The following is a 26,161-nucleotide window of genomic DNA, read 5'->3' on the forward strand; positions in this document are numbered from 1 at the left end:
GCGACCCACACCAGTCGACTAACACCCAGGTACCTATTTGCTGCTAGGTGAACAGGACAACAGGTGTAAGGAAACGTGTCGAATGTTTCCACCCGCCGGGAATCGAACCCGGGCCCTCCGTGTGTGAAGCGGGAGCTTTAGCCACCAGGCCACCGGGCCACTTCGCCTACAGTGCCTACACTTTAAAGGAGGAGTGGGGCGTATTTGTAGTTTTGAACTGTAGTATTGGCATGCCTCCATCACTGGTAAGACAGTGATGGAGTTAGTACTGGTGAATGTTTTTTTTTTTTTTTTTTTTTTTTTTTTTTTTTTTTTTTTTTTTTTTTTTTTTTTTTTTTTTTTTTTTTTGGTGGAGGGTCACCCTGCCTCGGTGGTAGATTGAAGTTGTGTTAAAAAAAAGTATGTCAAGATCAAAGAGAGAAATTCAGGCTTATTAATATATTCTTGAATACCTTATAATGAAACATTATTTTTTTTTTTCAAGGAAGAAAAACTGTAATAGTACATATATGCCCTTAACATATTATTGTAGAGATGCACATCAGTCAGTCAGAGAGGTAGAATACTGCTGGATCTTAACAATAGCTGAATGGTTGATTATGTAAACCTGGGTAGAGGCATGGCTGACAAATAGGCAGCAGAGAGTTTGTATAAATGGGGAGAAATCAGAATGGGGGCACGTCACAAGCGGTGTTCCTCAGGGGTCAGTGTTGGGCCCGTTGTTGTTCACAATTTACATAAACGACATAGGTGAGGGAATAAATAGCGACATAAGCAAATTTGCTGATGACACCAAAATAGGCCGTCCAATTCATTCTAATGAGGACACTAGAGCACTCCAGGATGATTTGAATAGACTGATGCAATGGTCGGAGAAGTGGCAGATGCCGTTTAATATTGACAAATGCAAAGTTCTGAATGTTGGACAGTTAAATAACCATGCCACATATAAACTAAATGATGTAGATCTTAATGCTACTGATTGTGAAAAGAATTTAAGAGTTCTGGTTAGCAGTAATCTAAAACCAAGCCAACAATGCATTAGTGTTCACAATAAAGCTAACAGAATTCTTGGCTTCATATCTAGAAGTTTAAATAATAGAAGTCCTCAGGTTGTTCTTCAACTCTATATATCCTTGGTTAGGCCTCATTTAGACTATGCTGCTCAGTTCTGGTTACCGTATTACAGAATGGATATAAATGCTCTGGAAAACGTACAGAGGAGGATGACAAAGATGATCCCATGTATCAGAAATCTTCCATATGAGGATAGACTGAGGGCCCTGAATCTGCACTCTCTCAAAAGGCGTAGAATTAGGGGGGGTATGGCTGTATAGCCCTTGTGGCTTAGCGCTTCTTTTTTATTATAATAATAATAGGGGGGATATGATCGAGGTGTATAAATGGAAAACAGGAATAAATAAAGGGGATGTAAATAGTGTGCTGAAAATTTCCAGCCAAGACAGGACTCGCAGCAGTGGTTTCAAGTTGGAAAAATTTAGATTCAGGAAGGATATAGGAAAGCACTGGTTTGGTAATAGAGTCGTGGATTAGTGGAACAAACTCCCGAGTACAGTTATTCAGGCTAAAACATTGTGTAGTTTTAAAAATAGGTTAGATAAATACATGAGTGGGTGTGGGTGGGTGTGAGTTAGACCTGACTAGCTTGTGCTGCTGGATCTGGTGCCGTGGAGGTGACCAGACTGGGTGGGTCATTGGGCTAATCCCGGGGGGGGGCATGGACCTGCTCCGCATGGGTCAGTAGGCCTGTTGCAGTGTTCCTTCTTTCATATGTTCTTAATATGTCATTGCTGGGGCATTTCCTTCTCATCTAAAGCCAAATGATCACCAAATAGCATATTCTAAATAACTTGAGACAATTATGATTTGTAGCATGCATGTCAATAATAATAATAATACGTAACATCATAATATCTTTATTTCTACAAGTACATACATGTACAAAGTACGTATACAGGCCTAGCTGACACCAATGACATACACTACTATATAGAAAGCCGCTTGTTATGCTGAGCATTTAAGGCAAGTTAGGTCAGTTTTGTCCCAGGATGCGACCCACACCAGTCTACAAACACCCAGGTACCCATTTTATACTGATAGGTGAACAGAGACAGCAGGTGTCTTATGGAAACACGTCCCTAATGTTTTCCAGCCTTACCAGAGATTCGAACTCCGGACCTCAGTGTGTGAGCTGAGTGTGCTAGTGATCGAGCGTTACTTTGATAAATATTTGCTGTACTGCATACTGTAGTTAACTAATAAAATTTCAAGATGCAAATATTCTCCTGTGTTGATGTACCATGGTGTAATAGCGCACAAAATGTGTGCTAAAGGAATAACAGGAAAAGTCAGTCGATGGATCTATAATTTCCTCACTAACAGAACACAGAGAGTAGTAGTCAACAGAGTAAAGTCTGAGGCAGCTACGGTGAAAAGCTCTGTTCCACAAGGCACAGTACTCGCTCCCATCTTGTTCCTCATCCTCATATCTGACATTGACAAGGATGTCAGCCACAGCACCGTGTCTTCCTTTGCAGATGACACCCGAATCTGCATGACAGTGTCTTCCATTGCAGACACTGCAAGGCTCCAGGCAGACATCAACCAAATCTTTCAGTGGGCTGCAGAAAACAATATGAAGTTCAACGATGAGAAATTTCAATTACTCAGATATGGTAAACATGAGGAAATTAAATCTTCATCAGAGTACAAAACAAATTCTGGCCACAAAATAGAGCGAAACACCAACGTCAAAGACCTGGGAGTGATCATGTCGGAGGATCTCACCTTCAAGGACCATAACATTGTATCAATTGCATCTGCTAGAAAAATGACAGGATGGATAATGAGAACCTTCAAAACTAGGGATGCCAAGCCCATGATGACACTCTTCAGGTCACTTGTTCTATCTAGGCTGGAATATTGCTGCACACTAACAGCACCTTTCAAGGCAGGTGAAATTGCTGACCTAGAAAATGTACAGAGAACCTTCACGGCGCGCATAAAGGAAGATAAAACACCTCAGTTACTGGGAGCGCTTGAGGTTCCTGAACCTGTATTCCCTGGAACGCAGGCGGGAGAGATACATGATTATATACACCTGAAAAATCCTAGAGGGACTAGTACCGAACTTGCACACGAAAATCACTCACTATGAAAGCAAAAGACTTAGCAGACGATGCAACATCCCCCCAATGAAAAGCAGGGGTGTCACTAGCAAGTTAAGAGACCATACAATAAGTGTCAGGGGCCCGAGACTGTTCAACTGCCTCCCAGCATACATAAGGGGGATTACCAACAGACCCCTGGCAGTCTTCAAGCTGGCACTGGACAAGCACCTAAAGTCGGTTCCTGACCAGCCGGGCTGTGGCTCGTACGTTGGTTTGTGTGCAGCCAGCAGTAACAGCCTGGTTGATCAGGCTCTGATCCACCAGGAGGCCTGGTCACAGACCGGGCCGTGGGGGCGTTGACCCCCGGAACTCTCTCCTGGTAAACTCCAGGTAAGCTAAAGCTGTCTTGTAATTTTTTAATAGGGCAATTTATGATTACTAAATGTACATTTTTAAATACAGTAATAAAATTGTATTAAGTGAAAAAATGTTGCAGTCACAAAATTAGAAAAACTACTGTATTTAGGTAAATAGGCACATGCAATATTATGAGCTAATTATTAAGGCAATGGTCTACCCACCACTGACTATTAATCCAAAACATACATTATGTAATGATGGATTGGCTTGACAAAGTCTTTGGTGGGCAAAATGTTGTTTTAGTGCATATCAGTATGTATCTATTTATCCATTATTGGTATTACTACCAGTAATTACACACTATGTAGTTTATTTGAAGAAAAAAGTTAACCCTAGTTCCTTCTTCAACAGGTGATCCTGGACGCCCAGGTCTTCCAGGCACGAAAGGTGACCGTGGATTTGAAGGCTTACGTGGGCCTCCTGGTATGTTTTATTGTTTAAATTACGTTGTATAGTATCAGGAATTAACGTCATTTTATCATTATTTCTTGTGTTCAAATTTTCTTACATCCTTGGAAGTTGCTTAAATCAAAAACTTATTTTAGACTTTCAATTTTAGTAAAATACACATGTATACATTTTAGCAAAAGTAAATTAGTAAAATTAGATTGCTAGTTTATCATTTTGAGATTGTTAAAAAAACTATGATCCTCTAGAGTGTTTATTCTGCATTGTTTTAATGCCTTCGATTGTTAAAAAAAAAATATAATCCTCTAGAGTGTTTATTCTGCATTGTTTTAATGCCTTCATATAAAGCTGTGCATGGTTTTTTTCACTAATGTCTTGTGGCAGTTGAAGGTGTCTATTCACATAAATCTCAAGTACAGTGGACCCCCGGATAACAATATTATTTCAATCCAGAAGTCTGTTTGGGTGCCGTTATAGACCGAATTTGTTCCCATAAGAGATATTGTGAATTAGATTAGTCCGTTTCAGACCCCCAAAAATACACCTACAAAAGCACTTACAAAAATACACTTACATAATTGGTCGAGTTGGGAGCTGATCGTTATGCGGGGGTCCACTGTACATATATAGGTTTATAAATTTTCATATTAACAGAATGGGCAGTTAAATCTGAATGTTCCCTTCTTGTGTGGTATTATTTCTTTGAATTATTATTTGTTATCTGTTAAATGCAGTTGTGGTGTAACTGTAGCACAGAATGAGATTTTTAAGTAGTGAAGTACAGTGGACCCTCGGTTATCGGCCATAATACGTTTCAGAAAGTCGGCCTAAAACCGAAATGGCCAAAAACCGAAATAATATTTCCCATAAGAATTAATATAAATAAAATTAATCCGTTCCAGACACCCAAAAATATTAACAAAAAATACATTTTTTGAAGATTAATTGTAGTTTTACATACACAAAACAATGAGAACTAAAAAAACAAAAACATGAACAATTAAATCACAATTATATACCTTTAGTGAAGACTCTTGTTTGCTTATGGAAGATAGGGAGGAGGAGAGAGGAAGTTGGGGTTATTGTTTGGAAGGGAAATCCCCCTCCATAAGAACTTCAGGTAACAAGTCCCTCTCTGGGGTTACTGCCCTTCTTTGTCTTTTAACCCTTTCAAGGTTTCCGACGTACTAGTACGGCTTACGCACCAAGGTTATTGACATACTAGTACAGTGGACCCCCGGTTAACGATATTTTTTCACTCCAGAAGTATGTTCAGGTGCCAGTACTGACCGAATTTGTTCCCATAAGAAATACTGTGAAGTAGATTAGTCCATTTCAGACCCCAAACATACACGTACAAACGCACTTACATAAATACACTTACATAATTGGTCACATTCGGAGGTAATCGTTATGCGGGGGTCCACTGTACACCTAAATTCTAGCGCCTTCAAATATAGCAAGAGAAAGCTGGTAGTCCTATATATGAAAGAATGGGTCTATGTGGTCAGTGTGCGCAGTATAAAAAAAATCCTGCAGCACACAGTGCGTAATGAGAAAAAAAAACTTTGACCATGTTTTTGATAAATTAGACGCATGTGCAACTCTTGGGCATCTTTATTGAGGAAACGTTTTGCCACTCAGTGGCTTCATCAGTCCATACAAAGGAGAAATGTGAAGAACAGGAGGAGAATGAGGTAATCAGTCCCTCAACCTTGAGTAGATGTGGTCAGTCCATCAATCTTGAATAGAATACAGCATATCTCCAGAGAAGTAGCTTATATACCGTAGGCAGGAGAGGTGCAGCACTGAGTGGCGAAACATTTCCTCAATAAAGATGCCCAAGAGCTTGCACTGTATTTTCGCATGGTATTTATGGTTGTATTCTAGTTTTTCTGGTCTCATTTTATAGAGTGGAAGACATATTACAGAAATTGAGATTATTTTGATTGGTTTCACAATGAAAAGTACCTTGAAATTGAGCTCAAAGTAGCAGAAATGTTCGATTTTTTCCCAAGTTCACAAGTAAACAAACCATGCCACGCGTCCAATACATGTCAACTGGTGAATCTAATATTCTTTCACAAGTGTGCTGATATTATTTATACCATTTCTATACTAATGCAGTAGTCTGCATAACAGTATATCTTTTATTTTTTTGTGAGAATAAAAATTCAAAGTGGAAAGCAAAAGGAATGTAAGAGGGCCTGGGGACGTGACTAATGAACAGAGGAAATGTTATTTTAGTGCCAGAAATGTCTGTCTTGTTTATTCTGGACCCTATTTGGAAATTGGCATCTTTTGAAATTTGTGTGAAATTGGCAAAATTCCTAATTTCTGACCACTTTATTGGATAGTTGAAATTGGTAAATGGGTGGTTTCTTGTACTCATTCGATAGAAAAAATAGAGTTCTAGCGAAATAGCTATGATTTTTGTCGACTAGTACATTGGAATTGGCCAAAAGTAGGGCTCCAGTTGGGTGAAATCACCGATGCATAAACATCATTGAGACTGCTAACTTCGCGAGAGCATAATTCCGTAAGTTTTCCATCAAATTTCATACTTTTGGTGTCATTATGATCGGGAAAAGATTCTCTATCTTTCATAATAAAACATAATTTTTTTTTTTTTCCGAAAAATTTTCGACCCTGAGAGCAAGAACATCAACTGGGACCAGGTAAACCATGTCCTAAACGAAACATGTTGGGAAGATGTCTTAAATGACTATGGATCCAAACCAGTGCCTTGAAAGGATCAACTTCCTGGCAGCCAAAGCATGTTCTAGGCATATTCCCCTAAGAAAGAAGAAGAGCAGGAGTAAACTGGAGAGAGAAAGACGCTCCCTCTACAGAAGACGACAATGAGTCACTGAGCTCCTCAGGAGTGCTAGAATATCTGATACACGAAAGGAGGTGCTGACCAGGGAAGTGGAAACTATCGAACTTAAGTTAAATGACTCTTACAGGAACCAGGAGAGGCAGGAGGAGCTTAAAGCTATTAGTGAAATTGAAAGAAATTCAAAATATTTCTTTTCATATGCCAAAAACAAGGCAAATACCACATCTAGTATGGGGCCCTTACTTAGACAGGATGGGACTTACACAGATGACAACAAGGAAATGAGTGAAATATTGAAATCCCAGTACGACTCTGTGTTTAGTGAACCACTAATTGGTCTGAGGATCGACGACCCAAATGATTTCTTCAAGAATAAGCCTCAAAACTCCATATGTGTATGCCAGATTTCCGACATTACCCTAACTCCGATAGATTTCGAAAAAGCCATTGACAACATGCCTATGCACTCAGCCCCGGGCCCAGACTCGTGGAACTCTGTTTTCATTAAGAACTGCAAGAAACCCCTCTCGCGTGCCCTGAGTACACTATGGAGGAAGAGCTTGGTCATGGGTGAAATTCCACAGTCACTTAAAACAACGGATATAGCCCCACTCCATAAAGGTGGCAGCAAAGCATTAGCTAAGAACTATAGACCAATAGCTCTGACATCCCACATCATAAAAATCTTTGAAAGAGTGCTAAGAAGCAGGATTGCAAATCACCTGGATTCCCAAAATCTGCACAATCCAGGGCAACATGGGTTCAGGGCAGGTCGCTCCTGCCTCTCACAACTACTGGATCACTATGACATGGCCTTGGATGCACTGGAAGAAAATCAGAATGCAGATGTAATATACACAGACTTTGCAAAAGCATTTGACAAATGCGATCATGGCGTAATAGCCCATAAAATACATGCTAAAGGAATAACTGGGAAAGTGGGGAGATGGATCTTCAACTTCCTAACAAATCGAACACAAAGAGTAGTGGTCAACAGAGTTAAATCGGAGGCTGCCATAGTGAAGAGCTCTGTTCCACAAGGCACAGTACTCGCCCCCATCTTATTCCTTATCCTCATATCAGACATAGACAGAGATATACACCACAGCACCGTATCATCCTTTGCGGATGATACTAGGATCTGCATGAGGCTGTCATCTGCTGAGGACGCGGTTAACCTCCAAGAAGATATAAACAAAGTTTTCCAGTGGGCAACGGTAAACAATATGATGTTCAATGAGGACAAATTCCAACTACTCCGTTATGGAAAACTGGAGGAGATAATAACTAGAACAGAGTATACTACTGACTCCGGCCATACAATAGAGTGGAAAAATAATGTAAGGGACCTGGGAGTAGTAATGTCTGAGGATCTCACTTTCAAGGATCACAACAGTGCCATGATCGCACGTGCAAAGAAAATGATAGGATGGATAATGAGAACTTTCAAAACGAGAGATGCCAAGCCAATGATGATTCTTTTCAAATCACTTGTTCTCTCTAGGCTGGAATACTGCTGTACATTAACATCTCCATTCAAAGCAGGTGAAATCGCAGATCTAGAGAGTGTACAGAGATCCTTTACTGTACGTATAAGTTCTGTCAAGCACCTTAACTACTGGGAACACTTGGAAGCACTTGACTTGTACTCGTTGGAATGCAGGAGGGAGAGATATATCATAATCTACACTTGGAAAATCTTGGAAGGAATGGTCCCAAATCTGCACACAGAAATCACTCCCTACGAAAGTAAAAGACTGGGCAGGCGATGCAAAATGCCCCCAATAAGGGAAAACACCATAAGTGTCTGGGGCCCAAAACTGTTCAACAGCTTCCCATCAAGCATTAGGCTGCCTTCAAGAGAGAGCTGGACAGATACCTAAAGTCAGTGCCGGATCAGCCGGGCTGTGGCTCATACGTTGGACTGCGTGAGGCCAGCAGTAACAGCCTAGTTGATCAGGCCCTGATCCATCGGGAGGCCTGGTCATGGACTGGGCCGCGGGGGCGTTGATCTCCGGAATAACCTCCAGGTAACCTCCAGGAGAGGGCCTCTCGACCCTGAAACGCTTAATGCCACTAGGACCAGCTTGAGAGTCACTGGACCCCTGTTGCACAAAATAACTGTCCAGAGTGCTCTGTTTCTGGAGTCTAAGATTTCCTGAAGTGGGACAAGATTTTGTTAATGAACATGTCACAGATATGGCTTGTTTCAGCTTGGTCAGGGTGATACTTTTCAACAAAACTTTGCAACTCATTCCACTTTGCACACATATCCTTAATCACTGAAGAAGGCACCTTCTCCCCTCTCTCTTCCTCCTCCTCTGAAGCAATTTCCTCAGCTGCAGTCTGTTGCTGTTCTAGTTGAAGGTCTTGCAGCTCTTCAGTGGTTAGCTCTTCCCTGTGGTCCTCCACCAACTCTTCCACATCCTCGCCACTCACATCCAACCCCATGGATTTCCCCAGTGCCACAATAGATTGCACAACAGGCATAGGGTCCTCAGGGTCATCCCCAAACCCTTCAGAATCCCTCTCTTGGACACAATCTGGCCACAGTTTTCTCCAAGCAGAGTTCAAAGTCCTGGAAATCACTCCGTGCCAAGCTTTACCTATAAGGCTTATGCAGTGGAGGATACTGAAGTGATTCCTCCAGAACTCTCTTAGGGTCAAATGAGTGTCTGAGGTCACTTCAAAGCAACTTTGAAACACTGCTTTTGTGTAGAGTTTTTTGAAGTTAGAAATGACCTGCTGGTCCATGGGCTGGATGAGAGGAGTGGTGTTAGGAGGCAAGAACTTCACTGTTATAAAACAGAAGTCCCTAAACAATTGGTCTTCCAAGTCTGGAGGATGAGCAGGAGCATTGTCCAGTACCAGGAGGCACTTGAGTGGCAATTTCTTTTCCAGGAGGTATTTTTTCACACTGGGGCCAAATACATCATTGACCTACTCTTGAAAATGTGCCTTGTGACCCATGCTTTCCACATCACACACAATCTATTGTTGATGACATTGTTTTTCTTGAACCCTCTGGGATTTTCAGAGTGATACACCAGTAAGGGCTTCACTCTGAAATCCCCACTAGCGTTAGCACAGAACAAAAAAGTAAGCCTGTCTTTCGTAGGCTTGTGTCCTGGCAGTGCTTTTTCCTCCTGCGTAATGTAGGTCTTCTTTGGCATTTTCTTCCAAAACAGGCCTGTTTCACCACAACTGAACACTTGGTGGGGGAGGAATCCTTCAGTCTCTACGTACCCCTTGAATTCCTGCACAACTTTTTCAGCATACATTTTCAGAATTTGCAGCCTCCCCATGCCTTACCACACTGTGTATGCCACTATGTTTCTTAAATCTCTCAAACCAGCCTTTGCTGGCCCTAAATTCACTAACAGCAGCACTTGTTCCAGGCATTTTCTTTACAAGATCCGCATGCAACTGCCTTGCTTTCTCACAAATCATCAACTCCACAACATTACCTCCCGCTAATTGTTTTTCGGTGATCCACAACACCAACAACTTCTCCATATCTTCCATTATCAGTGACCTTTGTTTGGTTAGCACATTTACTCTTTTTGCCACATCAGCTTCCTTGATTTGTTCTTTCTTTGCCAGGATAGAAGTGATTGTTGATTTGTTTTTCCCATACATCCTGGCAAGTTCTAGCACTCGAACACCACTCTCATACTTTTCAACAACTTTTTTCTTAAATTCCATCATGTTTCTCACTTTCTTTGCCAAAGGAACTTTACTTTGGGGCCATGGTTACTTATTTCCCAGTTGCACTTAATTGATAACCACGAAAATCAATGAATTACAGCGAAATGTTTGGATATATGAGCAGAAGCTTCCTCACTCGCCCAGAGACAAAGCAAGACTGACGTGCTCGTGGCTGGCAGTGGTGGGTTGACACGTACCATACGGTCAATATGTGAAATAACGGCTGATAACCGGGAGTCGAAAAACCGGCTGATAACTGAGTTGGCTGATAAGCGGAATGGCCAATAACCAAGGGTTCACTGTAATACAGCACTGAAAATTCATATATGTAGTTTATATAGATTTTTGGTTAGTTTGATAGATATAAATAAATAAAAAATCAATAGCTATTGAGGTTTCCAATAAAGATGATATCTGAAAGTGATTAAATGATAGATGATGGAATTATTTATGTCACTCTGCTCTACGTTAATTGCTGACTCCCTGCACGTGCGCGCACACACAGTAGATAATTTAAAGTAAAAAAAACTAAGGTGGATTTGTCATGATAATTTCCAGGGGAAAGTGGAACAGAATTCTTCCTCCATAAGCCATGTGTGTCATAAGAGGCGACTAAAATGCTGGGAGAAAGGGGCTAGTAACCCCCTTCTCCTGTATACATTACTAAATTTAAAAAGAGAAACTCTTGTTTTTCTTTTTTTAGGCTACCCTGCCTTGGTGGGATACAGCCTTCTTGTTGAAAAAAAAAATTATGAAATACCCAAAATAATGTAAAAATGTTCAGCGTTCTATTTTTATAATTTAGTCCTCTTGAAATTATGTAATTTATTTAATAAACAATTTCTACATCTTCCTAGTGATGTAATAGTTATGATAAGTAAGTAAGTTTATTCAGGTATACACAGATACAGTTACATAGAATTATCATACATAGCAGCATATGTGTAGAGAACCTAGGCTTATTTCTTGGTTTATAGTACACCATGGAAGATTTATTACTATAGTATGGTACTGTATGTATTCACATAATTGGCACACTTAATATATTAGCATGTTAGATAAAAAAAATTCTGGATGCTTAAACTACACTATGAATTTCAAAGGCTAAAATAGTATTACCTGGAAAAGAATTTGTAAGTACGTACAGTGGACCCCCGGTTTACAATCAGCTCCCAATGCGACCAATTATGTAAGTGTATTTATGTAAGTGCGTTTGTATGTGTATGTTAGGGGGTCTGAAATGGACTAATCTAATTCACAATATTCCTTATGGGAACAAATTCGGTCAGTACTGGCACCTGAACATACTTCTGGAATGAAATAATATTGTAAACCAGGGGTCCACTGTATACATCATTGCATTTGCCTATATTTACTTCTTTAGCCACTATTTTGATTATCCTTGTGGTAACCAGTAAGACTGTGCCTTGTGCAAAGTTTCCCTAGTTTGGTTGAACAGTTTGGGCAGGTAAAATGTAACACAAGTTTGCTCTGTGAGGAGAAATTGTCTGTCCCACACCACAGTTTAACAAACCTGAAGCTTTACCTCCTGTGTCAAAGACTGTGAAGAAGTGGACAGGGTTTATTATCCAAATTATTCAGAATATGAAAGGTCTGAAACTCTAAAGTCAAGAAAAGCTGCATCTCATAGTGCAAAATAAAATTCTTTGTTTGTGTGTATCGAATTCTTTTCAGTGGTCATTTATAAAATAGTACACGCAATTGCACTGAAAATGTTCAATGCAACAACCTTGTAAAGGAGAGTACAGTAATTGTGTTCTTCAACAAATGTGTAATATTAGAGCTTGATGTGAATCAAAAACATATGCAGTGGGTTACAGTTCTATTTGGATATTTGTGTCCCTGTCCATTGATGAATCTTATACTATTTGACAGATCTGTGTCCTGTTTGACAAATCTGTGTACTATTGGACAGATCTGGGTACTGTTTGACAGATCTGTGTCCTGTTTGACAAATCTGTGTACTGTTTGACAAATCTGTGTACTATTGGACAGATATGGGTACTATTTGACAGATCTGTCCTGTTTGACAGACCTGTGTACTGTTTGACAGATCTGTGCATGTGATTGAAGAATTGTTTAGTTGAGTGTTATATGCATGGTGTTTGGATGTTTTAAGTGTGTGCAGGTGACTATGGGGTTCGCTTTACAGGCGAGCCTGGTTTGACTGGTCTGCCAGGGGAACGTGGCGAGCTGGTTTTCGCTGGGTTATTTACAGGTCAGATTCTTCCTCCTATCTTTGTGTGATTAGATTCTTTTTAGCTCTTTCCTACCTTGACAGTAGAATGAATGAATGCAAGTCAAAGTTTCATTCTTCCTTCGGACTTTGGTAACAATTGTAAATATCTTACCAATGTAGAACAATATATTTTTCTTATGGTTACCTCGATCTTATAAACTTCATATTGTAAGAAATCTTCTGTACTCTCTCTAATAATTAATTAAAACTTAGACATGAATGTTTCTGAACTTTAGAACTTCAGCATGTTTAAAGCTATTTCTTGTTCTGTGTATTGTTTCACAAGTAATATGGCTTATAAAAGGTGTTTGAAATAACATTCTGATGCTGCTTACTGTCTTACATAATATACATGTTCTATGCATTTATTAGTTGAATGCATAAAACATGTGAATTTTGTGCCTAACATCTTATGAAGACATTTTATAAGCACAGTACAGTACTTACTTCAAGTCAGTGCCATATCTATTTTTATTATTGAGTGGATATATTTTCTTTATCATTATCCTAGCTAACATTGCCACTGTTGTAGCCAAATGATATGACTGACAGTGGGCTGCTTTTGCCAGTTATGCTTATCCCTAAATTGCATGAAAGTACAGGCAGGCCCCGCTTATACAGCAGGTTAGGTTCCGGGCTACTGCTGCAAAATGAAACATGGCCTTTTTTTTCACTTTCAAATGCATGTAAAAGCCTGATAACATGTTTACACTATCATATTTTCAGTGAGCAATAGAGGCAGGCCTAAAAAATGCATATACAGTAAACACATTACTTACCTTAAAATTATCATCATCCTTTGCTTATAGTGAGTGGTGAATATATTTATTGTACAAAGTCTGAATAATGAAGAATGGGTATAACTGAAAACTGCTGCATTAGCGAAATGCCATAAATCAAAGTGCTATAGAGCAGGGCCTGTTTATACATATCTTAAAATGGAAAACCCTGAATGATTACTGTTCATGCCTTTTTTTCTGTTGACATTTCTTGCTTATTGCTAAGTACATTGATAATAATTATTATCGTTAAACTGAAAAGGATAAGTTTTTACAGAACATTTGCAATGTATACTATATTGTTTATGCAGTATATACAGTGGTACCCTGAGTTTCGTACAGCTCCCAAGTTGAACAGTTATGTAAGTGTATTATTGTAAGTGCTTTTGTAAGTTTATTTTTGGGGATCTGAAACAGACTAATCTAATTTACATTATTCCTTATGGGAACAAATTTGTTCAGTAATGGCACTTGAACAGCCTTCTGGAACAAATTTTGTATGAAACTTGGGGTACCACTGTATACTCAGTCAAGCCTCTTAACATGCTTCTGATACCTCTGTTATGCTATGGTCACAGTTCCCCCACTCATTCATATTCTGCATAGTTATAGTTTTTTGGAAACTTAATATCCAGCCACATGGAAAATGATAGGCTTTGATAGGTTTAAGATAACTAGAACCTTCAAAACAAGGGATGCCAAGCCACTGATAACACTCTTAAGTCACGCAGTCTCTCTAGGCTTGAGTAATACTCTGTTATAACAGCTCTCTTCAAGGCAGGAGAAATTGCAACGCTAGGGTATTGACTCTCGGAAAAGTCTCCAGGTAGTTTCTAAAGGATGCATGCCCTGGGGTCGACTAAATGATTGAAAATTCTATCGATTTGTTTTTTATACTTATTTGGCACTGATGATAGGGCAGTGGAGGACTGAAAAGCTTCCACTACTCTTTTCATATTTCTGGCTGGAGTATGAAAAATACATTTTATGCAGAATATTGTGATTCCGAGGTTCTTGGAAACTGCAACTTTAATTGAAATGTTATATAACAAAATCAGTTTTACAATAGGCTAATTGATATAAACATCATGGGTGCCCATAGCACCTTTAGCACTCATTGCAACAGGGTTAAATTAAGGAATAAATGTTTGCAAAGCAAAAATTGTAAGGAGCACCTCCTACCACCACACAGTTCAAAAATGAACATGCAAATTCCACACACAGTGGCCCTGGTCAGAAATAGATTTTTTACATCAATGTTGTAACGAAACAACATTAAGAGAGGACTTACTGTACTATAATGTACACAACCAGCAAACCCTTGATTTAACGAATCTTGCTTTAATGAACTGAAATATGGGATAAAATCTACTGGGTCATTTGATTTGGAAACAATGGACAAAGTCTCTCAGCTACAGAATCATCCATTATTGTTATGACCATGGCAAAATACTCGCATCTCTATTGACCATAGCTACCATTGCAGGCCATGTCCTCACCACTGTAGTCCATTAAATTGAAGGTATAATGTACTGTATAATATTACTCAAGTGAAATACACAGCTTACATCAGATCTTGTCATCTTGCAGCGTACTATGGAGGCACCTCTCAAAGAAAGTTCTCTGAAACCATACCCCCGGCCGGGATTGAACCCGCGGTCATAGTCTCAAAACTCCAGCCCGTCGCGTTAGCCACTAGACCAGCTAGCCACAATAAGATTCATCCAACTAGGTATATTTCTACACCATAGGAAGGTTAGCACAGGCACCACTGTGACCACAAATGCAAGTTTTTACAGACGAATCTCCAGCAATCGTGTCATTACGATTTCTTGAGTCATAAAGTTCTCTGACATTGGTGATGGGGATCTTGATCTAAAGAATTGGACAAATGCTCCAAGTTCTTGAATCAAGCCTGAATACCTTTCATTCATACCTTTCATTCTATGACCCCTATGAGCTGAGTGCTTCTCCATGAATGTAATAATAACTACAAAGGTTTAGTGTTCATTCTGCCTCTCCCTCACTAGTGGTTACCAGAGTAAGATAATCATATAAATTATAATCAAATTAGAGAAAGAGCACATATTCAAGTTTTACAAGTATGTGACAATGCTAATAGAAAAACAAGCATGTGTATATTTTATTTTTATATGAAATAAACATGATGACAGTGTTAGAATATACCTAGTATATTATACACACATCATGCAGTCTTCTCAAAAAGAGTTAATTTCTTAAGCTATTTTCCAGGATTACAAATTCAATTTTTTTTCGTTTTGTGGTACAGAATAATGTAGTTTACATGTAATAATACATTGGTAGGCACAAAAGAAAGCAACTAGTATGCAAATTATTAGTAGTATTAGTTTTATTAGTACAGTTTTAGTATTTTTATTAGCATTATTCCAGTAGTCATAGGGAAACATGTAACCCCTATGTGTCATACAATGCCTGTATAATTATTGAAGACCTGGGTGTGTGACTGCCCAACCACTTTAAAGGTGTGAATGTGGTTAGTTATCAGTAAGCTCTCCTCTACCTAATTTATATCTCAAAATCCAATAAACGTTAACATCCACAAATCTTTTTGTTTTAGCCATTAGTAGCATTTTAGCTTTCATTAAGAGTAGGTAAACTTTTTAATTGCATTTATATCACCTTTTTTCTTTATTGTATGAGATGTTTTACTTCAAACTGGCTTCTGCAAAGCAAGTTTTTATACTGTATATGAAAATACTTTATTATATGATTACCATTTTATTACTACAGTATTTTTATTATATTATATTATCATTAGTATTACATATAATAATTGAGTGGGAAATGTTAAATCTGCATGGGAAATGGAAGGTATTTATAAAGTTTGATCCAAAGGGAGGATAGGCCCACTTTAGATCAAGAGCCTTTCTCTTGCATCAAGACACCTTTTAGGGGAGAAATTAATTACTAAATATAAATGGATTATTTATCACTTTTAAAGTAAACCATTATTCTCAGCATTTATCAGACAAGCCATTTCTTATACAGCAATATTCAAAGGAGAGATTCATACATACAATATACAGTAAAGTAAAAGGCAGTAAAGAATATTACTGTACAAAATAAATAGTAAGTTCTAGTTTAGTGAAACCAAATAGCTACAGAAACTTCTGATTTTTTTTTTTATCGCCCTGGCCATCTCCCACCTAGGTATGGTGACACAAAAAAAGAAACGCTTTCTCCATCATTCACACTATCACTGTCTTGCCAGAAGCGTGCAGATACAATGTTCAGATGTCCCTACAAACAGCAAATATGACTTCTAAATAATTTTATTAAATAATATATGATAACTATGTTTTTTTTTTTTTTTTTTTTTTTTTTTTTAACAAGTTGGTCGTCTCCCACCGAGGCAGGGTGATCCAAAAAAGAAAGAAAATCCCCAAAAAGAAAATACTTTCATCATCATTCAACACTTTCACCACACTCACACATTATCACTGCTTTTGCAGAGGTGCTCAGAATACAACAGTTTAGAAGCATATACGTATAAAGATACACAACATATCCCTCCAAACTGCCAATATCCCAAACCCCTCCTTTAAAGTGCAGGCATTGTACTTCCCATTTCCAGGACTCAAGTCCAACTATAAGAAAATAACCGGTTTCCCTGAATCCCTTCACTAAATATTACCCTGCTCACACTCCAACAGATCGTCAGGTCCCAAGTATCATTCGTCTCCATTCACTCCTATCTAACACGCTCATGCACGCTTGCTGGAAGTCCAAGCCCCTCGGCCACAAAACCTCCTTTACCCCCTCTTTCCAACCCTTTCGAGAACGACCCCTACCCCTCTTTCCTTCCCCTATAGATTTATATGCTTTCCATGTCATTCTACTTTGATCCATTCTCTCTAAATGACCAAACCACCTCAACAACCCCTATTCTGCCCTCTGACTAATGCTTTTATTAACTCCACACCTCCTAATTTCCACACTCCGAATTTTCTGCATAATATTTACACCACACATTGCCCTTAGACAGGACATCTCCACTGCCTCCAACCATCTCCTCGCTGCTGCATTTACCACCCAAGCTTCACATCCATATAAGAGTGTTGGTACTACTATACTTTCATACATTCCCTTCTTTGCCTCCATAGATAACGTTTTTTGACTCCACATATACATCAACGCACCACTCACCTTTTTTCCCTCATCAATTCTATGATTAACCTCATCCTTCATAAATCCATCCGCCGACACGTCAACTCCCAAGTATCTGAAAACATTCACTTCTTCCATACTCCTCCCCAATTTGATATCCAATTTTTCTTTATCTAAATCATTTGATACCCTCATCACCTTACTCTTTTCTATGTTCACTTTCAACTTTCTACCTTTACACACATTCTCAAACTCATCCACTAACCTTTGCAATTTTTCTTTAGAATCTCCCATAAGCACAGTATCATCAGCAAAAAGTAACTGTGTCAGTTCCCATTTTGAATTTGATTCCCCATAATTTAATCCCACCCCTCTCCCGAACACCCTAGCATTTACTTCTTTTACAACCCCATCTATAAATATATTAAACAACCATGGTGACATTACACATCCCTGTCTAAGACCTACTTTTACCGGGAAGTATTCTCCCTCTCTTCTACACACCCTAACCTGAGCCTCACTATCCTCATAAAAGCTCTTTACAGCATTTAGTAACTTACCACCTATTCCATAAACTTGCAACATCTGCCACATTGCTTCTCTATCCACTCTATCATATGCCTTTTCTAAATCCATAAATGCAATAAAAACTTCCCTACCTTTATCTAAATACTGTTCACATATATGCTTCAATGTAAACACTTGATCTACACATCCCCTACCCACTCTGAAGCCTCCTTGCTCATCTGCAATTCTACATTCTGTCTTACCTCTAATTCTTTCAGTTATAACTCTACCGTATACTTTTCCTGGTATACTCAGTAAACTTATTCCTCTATAATTTTTACAATCTCTTTTGTCCCCTTTCCCTTTATATAAAGGGACTATATAAGTATTTATTCAAACTTAAAATTTTAACCATTTACATGTTTGTATAGATGCTGAAGTACATTTCTGGCTGTTAATTGAATAATCTAACTGGTATGCACAAGTCACAATCACTGAATCTTTCATTTTAAATAAGGCATCAATTTTAATACATGAATATTCTCTAACAACCTTCCCTCATTGCAAAACTAATACGTGCTGTACCTGTAATTTCGTATGTACACTGTCTAAAAATATTATCCATGTAACAGATGGTGCTGATACACTTCCCATTCAAGAACTGTTCCAGACAGTTGCACATCTTCGAGAGAACCTGAACCTTCTTGATGCTCGAGTACGAATCTTGGAGACGGAACTACCTAAAATTATTGGTAAGCTTGTGGTCATTTTAGATAGTACAGTACTAGTATATTACTCTACTATAATTTATTATCTTGTTACCAGAAATAATACAAGACAACATTTAGATTATTTTAAATAAATTTTAGCATTAATCATCATAATTTTTTGGTGATTTTTACTTTGCAATTTTTTTTTTACCTTCTAGTAGTAAGTTTCTTATCTGTTATTGGTGATGGAATCATTGGCTCTTTCAACCTGGTCTCAGACCAGGCCTTCTAAATGAGAAAGGAAATGTTAAAAGAATGGGAACTGTTGTATTAAGAAAAGCAGACATAAATATTAGTGTACACATACTGAATGGAAGTGGAAGTTTGTAAGATTTACCTGTTCTTTTACATGTTCCTGAGACATAAAGAAAAGATCAGCAGGCCTACTTGCTTTAGCTTTAAAACAGTACAAAATATGGCTACTAAAGCAGTTGTGCTTTTCCTAACTTAAGATGGAAATACATGTATGTATATTATAAGAGCCAATAGCTTTATTCTTAAGCTTGTATGGATATTGTAATACAGCCAGCAGGCTTAATAGTAAAAAATATAACATCTGGTTCCAACACTTTAGGAGTTGTCAGAGTTGCACTGTAATAAGCAAATGTTATTACCATACAGGTATACTATTTGACAGTATTTTTTTTAAAAACCCATACATAACATATGTAGGAGAAGAGACTACAGTATTTTCTGGTAAAATTAGGCTTTAGACAAAGATTTGTGATTTCACCATGATTGTGTAATATACATATTTATAAACTGAGTTGTAAAATTATTGTCAAATTCACGGGAAAGTGTGAAAACCATAGGGTCATACATACAGTGCCTGCGGTAACAGGAGATTGCCCTGAGGCACCCCATGTTGATAGGCATTATAAACACCAACATGAAAGAAAGAGAGATAGAGAAACTATATACTGTACAGTACTTTAGTATGAGGGTGGTAAGCAAATTTAATGAACTTCGGGAGGATGTAGTGGAGGGTAACTCCATTCGTGAAATAAATCCTAAAAATGAAGTACATCACAACTGTTTATTGATGGCCGAGATTATTGTTATTATTATAATCAAAAAGAAGCGCTAAGCCACAAGGGCTATACAGCGCTGCAGGGTAGGGAAGGAAGCGAGGGTATTGGGCGGCAGGAGGGGGAAGGGATGATCAGTAGGTTACAGAAAACAGCGGGGCAGGGGATAGTGCGGGGGTAGAGGGTAGCAAGAGATTGAGGTAGAAAGGGCTGAAGGTATCAGAGTTTGTGAAGTAAGTCAGTTGTCAAAAAGTCAATGAGAGAGTCCGGATGAAAGGTGGGTCCATCAGCGAGAAGGGAAGGTAAAGAGAGCAGCAGCGGAGCGAAGATGACGACGGAGGTAAGTTCTGCGTGCTCGTTGATAAAGTGGGCAGTCTAACAGAATGTGGCTGACTGATAATGGAACCTGACAATTCTCACAGAGAGGAGCAGGGCGCCTCTCCATGAGATATCCATGAGTAAGACGAGTATGACCAATGCGAAAACGGGAGAGAGTAGTCTCCCAACCTCGACACTGGTGACAAGAAGACGGCCAGTAACCTATACAGTACTCGGTTTAATACATTGAAGTTTGTTACCGAGCATAGTAGACCAATGTTGTTGCCAACGGGTGTGAAGGTGGGTAGCTATTGCAGCAAAATAGTCCGTAAATGGGATACCTCTATATGAAACTGGTAGGTCATATACTGCTGACCGTGCAGCAGTGTCTGCCTGTTCATTGCCCTGTACATCAACATGACCAGGGACCCAACAAAAAACAATATCTTTATGCTTGGTAAAGATACGGCATAGCCAAAGTTGGATACGGAGGACTAAGGGGTGAGGTGTATCAAATTTCTGTATAGCCTGTAAAGCACTAAGGGAGTCTGAGACAACCACAAATGATGACTCAGGCATAGATGCAATACGGATAAGTGCTGCAAGAATGGCATACAATTCAGCAGTAAAAATACTAGCCGAACATAGTAAATGCCCTCGTACGACACTGTCCAGAAACACTGCTGTGAATCCTACACCGTTAGAAGACTTAGAGCCATCTGTGTACACTGCAATGGCATGAGAATGAGAGTGGAAGTGGTCAAGAAAAAGAGAGCGGGAAGCCACCGTAGACAGTTGGGCTTTCGAGCAAGGGAGAGAGAAAGAACAGACTCGAACAGCTGGAACTTCCCAGGGGGGTAGGGAAAAGTGAGATGCTACATGAACATAGAAAGGTGGTAATTGAAGAGAAGACAAGAGCGAATGTAGGCGAAGAGAGAAGGGATGGAGTAAACAGGGGCAGCGAACAAATAAAGAATGTCTACTAATATCAGTGACCATTCTATAAATGGAAGGATTGAGGAGATCATGAGAGCGTACATAGTAGCGAAGGCAATGGGCATCACGGCGATCGGATAAGGATGGAACGTTCGCTTCTGCATAGAGGCTCTCAACAGGGGAAGAACGAAAAGCACCAAGGCATAAACGTAATCCTTGGTGATGAATGGGGTTAAGGCTAGAGAGAGTAGCAGGAGATGCCGCTGAATAGATCTGGTCACCATAATCAAGTTTCGATAAAATGAGGGTGGAATGTAGGCGAAGGAGGGTTCGACGATCAGCTCCCCATGAAAGATGAGCAAGGGTTTTAAGAAGGTTCAGCCGGCTGTGACAAGTTGCCTTCAGAGAGGTAATGTGAGGTTTCCAGGATAACCTACGGTCAAAGAGGAGGCCCAGAAACTTTACTGTATTACGTTCAGGGATACGGGAGCCATAGTGGTACAAAGGATGATCGGAGATGACAGAGCGTCTAGTGAAAGTAATTTGGTGGGTTTTAGTGCTGGAAAATTTAAACCCGTGTGTGGTGGCCCAATTGGAAACACGGTCAACTGCATGCTGGAGAGAAACTGTAATGAGGTGACAGTCAGTGCCTGTACAGGCAATAGCGAAGTCATCAACATAGAGTGATGACCAAATATTTGATGGAAGACTAGAGGCCAAATCATTAATAGCAAGGAGAAAAAGTGTTGTGCTCAGAACACATCCCTGGGGGTGATGGCCGAGAGTTTAGGTCCAGCAGCTGGAGCTGGACTCCTATAAACAGCAAAATAACTACACATGAAAGGAAATTATTTGAAAATTATTTGAATTTATATAATCTCAAAATAAAGAACTGGACTATACTATAAGGAATTATCAGTAAAAGTAGCAAAGGACGAAAGTTGCATTGAATCAACTATCCGAGAAAACATACAAACTTTATTGATATGAATGGGCAGGCATTTATTTTGTTAATGGTGGGGAAATGAGGCACTTCGTTCATAATTGAGATTTTCAAAACTTTGGATACTTCATTTTCATTCCTTGGCATTTTGTGAAGAGTTTTACTGTACCAACGAGAAAGCATGGATTTTTGTGAGAATAACCTTTTAATCTACTTAACAAGAGTGAACCCTTCCTGCCTGTCTTGACAAATGTTCTTGCTATCTTAGCATGCTATGCAGTCAGAAAACTACAGCATTTATCTTAATGCGAAGAGTTTTACAAAATATTTTACATTTATAATCACTACATGGATACTGTTGTACCATTCATTCATTTCATATTAGATAAAGTGTGCATAGACTAACCAATATTTTTTGTATAAACATTCTGTGAATGTGCATTGTGGAATACTGTATTACTTTTTCTCCCTATATTTGTTTTGCAGTAAATGTTTTCTATTTTTCTTGAAAACATTACTAAGTTATATTTGTCAGCAATTATATTATTTCTTACTACTAAAATCATCCAAACAGAATTATTAACATTATGCATGAAAGACAGTTATATTTAATCTTCATATAGAAAAATAGCATTATTTATGAAAGAAATCCAGCAGTGTTAACATTTACTTAAAAAAAAATAACTTGAATTTTTTGACTGGTTAACCAAAACTAAGTTTACAGGTGATCCCAGGTTAACTTGGATGCTTCTACAACCTCGCCCTGGCTTAACCTGATCTAACTTAACACTAACATGTTGAGGGGTGGATGCCACCTGGTGAGGTGTCGTCAAAGCACAGCTCCATGTCTCGCCTTCCCCAGGATCTCTGAGGAGGTAAAGATTGGACAAATGCTGCACCACAAATAAGGTCATTCTCGCATACTGTGTCATATCTGTGGTAGTTGAAATATACAGTAGATAATTACAGATCAGGAAAATGTTAAAAGGAAGGGTATGCCAGACTTATCCATCGTGTACTAAGTAGTTTTGAAACTAAACAAGACAAATTCCAAAACTGCTTTAAACTTATACATCACATGATGCTTGTCTGGCAGTATTCATACTGAAGTCGACATTCCTCACTACAAATAATAAGCCACCCTCAGCACTTCCCGCCCCTCCTGCCCACCACTAATGCAGCGCTTTCCCATGTGTTGCAGGCCAGTGGCAGGCCTCAGACTACATTAGGGTTCTACAGCCCTGGCTGCCACCTGACGGGGCATGGACCTAAGGGCTAGGGGCGGGAGCAGCGGAGTGGGGCGGCTCACCACACCCACACCATCACCACAGTCCACACTAATCTCCAACCAGTGGAATGACCATTTGTGAGATGCCTCACCCCTCCAACATTAAAAAACAAATATTGAAATCGTGCAGTCATTAATACAACCAGACTTTTATGGTTTCTACACTTGCACCAGTATGATTTCACTGATGCTTACAGCTGACTGTTGACTGCATACAGCACCTCACAATCTCCAAAGAAGTTACTTAATAAAAATATGTACTCAGGTTACACTGGAGTTAAATGATGAAAGGATATTTTTTCTCCAAATAAGAGTTTTTTTTACAAACTGCATAAAAAGTTGCATCATACTGGTAGATTTTATGATCTTTAATTCAGGCGATAAATCTTTTAATGATTATGAAGACTAATAATTTAGAAAGGTTACCATGATTCCTTTTACATACAGTATTACTATAGGTTTGTCTGTCTTATAGTTTCTATGTCTAGAAGAATTTTCTTTGTAGAGGTGTTACTTGTTACATGCCCTGATAGATGAGGACAACTGACTTGGCAAAGGCAGTTTACAACCTAGTGTTTTTTGTCATGTTGTAAGCTAAATACTGCCCTCTACAGTCATGATATTCCTCAGACTGATTTTGGTAAATGTACCCTTGTAAGTGATTGTATGCAAGCTTGTTAATAAACTTGAATGTATTGATTATAGACTATGTAAATCAATGTGAACTATTATATTGGTGAAAATGCTAGAGCCACAAGGGTCATACAGTGTCTTGGGAATGGGAAGTAATCAGGTTAGATCCAAGGAAGGGGGAGAGCAAATCCAGTTCCTTGGATCAAGAGCCCTTCACACCAGCATCAAGGAGCCTCCCCTGAAGTAATTTTTCAATGACAGTACATGGTAAGTTAAGACTTTTATTGTTCATTACTTTAAGTAAATTCACTGAAAACTCTGACAGTGGTTGTAAGTTATAGAAATGGCTGACATAGAACAGTGTTTTTTCATGCAGCAGTGTGAAGCTGTGTGTATTATGGTGTACTGTGTATCAGTAATGTAAGATATTGCTAATTCACTGTTGTTATTATTGATAAATTAGACACATGTGCAACTCTTTGGGTATCTTTATTGAGGAAATGTTTCGCCACACAGTGGCTTGTTATTATTATAATCAAGTGCTGAAGTTATATATATAAGGGTCATACAGTGAATGGGAAATGGGGGTTAACTGGTTGAATGCAGGGAAGGGGAAGATAGGTTCATTCCTTTGATCAAGACCCCCACACTGCCATCAAGGCAGATTAGTGTAATTCACTCTTATACTTACCTTATTCAGGGTAAACATACTTTTGATGAATTTCAACTCCCACTACTCTTGGAGCCTGGCCATGGTGGTTTAATGTTTTTAATAGTTAGTTTAATATCTTTATTATGCACCCCATACCCATCCTGTGGGCAGTAGTCAAAAGATTACAAAGGTACATAATGGGTCCAGGGACTGGACCCCAAAGTTATGATAGCTGAACTAGTTACAAAGGTAATGAACTCCAGGTAGATCTGGTCACAATCATGGCAGGTTACAAAGGTAATGAATCAGCCTCACTCCTATACATGGTTACAGTCATGAACAAATTACAAAGTAATGAGCCACTGATACGTCCACACCTGGTCACAATTGTAACAAGTTATAAATACAAATATTAAGTGGGTCATACACCCACACTAGCGCACGCATGCACACATACACGAGGGTGCACGCACAGACATGCACATGAGCGTACAGATATATGCATACACACGCACACCCACACGCACGCACCCACACACGCATGCGCACACACACGCACGCGCACACACACGCACGCGCACACACACGCACGCGCGCGCGCACACACACACACACACACACACACACACACACACACACACACACACACACACACACACACACACACACACACATGGTAATGCATTATTTACAGCTAGCAAAGTCAGGGTATTTCTCCAGAATGGTCTGTAATATACCACTGTGGATAAAATACTTTGCCAAGATCCTGATTTTATATACTGTATAACAATTTTGCCTTTTACCTCATATCCATCAATTTCATTTTCCCACATAACTTCTTACATTCCTGGGAGTGCATTAAACCTGTAGGGTCATAGTGCACCTGGGGAATGGGGACAGTCAGGTTAGTCAGAGAGGGGGAGGACTGAACTAATTTGTTGGATCAAGAACTCCCCCTCACCAGCATTGAAGAACCTTTCAAGAGTTGTTTCCTAACAAAGCAATAGTATTTTGAATTTAACATATAAATCTTTAGTGAAGAACCAAGGAGTTGGATCATTTCTCCCTTTTCTTGGATCAAACCAGACTGCCTTCTGTATCCTCACCTGCTGCATGAGCCTTGTAGGTTTAGCATTCTTTCCCTCCCATTCTCTATGAATGTCATAATTAAATTCATTGATGAAAGGAGGCTCAAATTTTCTTAATTTTCAGGAAGTTTTCCTATTCTCCTTACACAAGTATGACCATTGTAGGTTTAGCTCTTCTTTTTTATTATAATAATGATCTTACACAAGCTATCATTCACTGTGTCAGGCAACCTCATCCAATTAGAGTAGTATTATAAGTAGTATGTACCAAATTCATTTGGTACTGTACATTACATGTATATGT

At 39.1% G+C, this 26,161-nt stretch overlaps 1 protein-coding gene across 8 annotated transcripts in view; it reads left to right on the forward strand.

Moving 5' to 3' along the window:
• Positions 1 to 26,161, forward strand: part of LOC128696743 (uncharacterized) — a 318,805-nt gene that overhangs the window by 274,008 nt on the left and 18,636 nt on the right. For 7 of the 8 annotated variants that reach the window (XM_070094497.1, XM_070094501.1, XM_070094500.1 and 4 more), the window contains 3 exons: positions 3,903 to 3,974; positions 12,680 to 12,745; positions 18,834 to 18,953. In XM_070094497.1, the coding sequence (XP_069950598.1) occupies positions 3,903 to 3,974; positions 12,680 to 12,745; positions 18,834 to 18,953 (258 nt within the window). The remainder of the gene's footprint in view (positions 1 to 3,902; positions 3,975 to 12,679; positions 12,746 to 18,833; positions 18,954 to 26,161) is intronic. The other variant, XM_070094498.1, reaches the window with a different exon arrangement.

Source organism: Cherax quadricarinatus, chromosome 46 (assembly GCF_038502225.1).
Source record: "Cherax quadricarinatus isolate ZL_2023a chromosome 46, ASM3850222v1, whole genome shotgun sequence".
Taxonomy (NCBI): Eukaryota; Metazoa; Arthropoda; class Malacostraca; order Decapoda; family Parastacidae; genus Cherax; species Cherax quadricarinatus.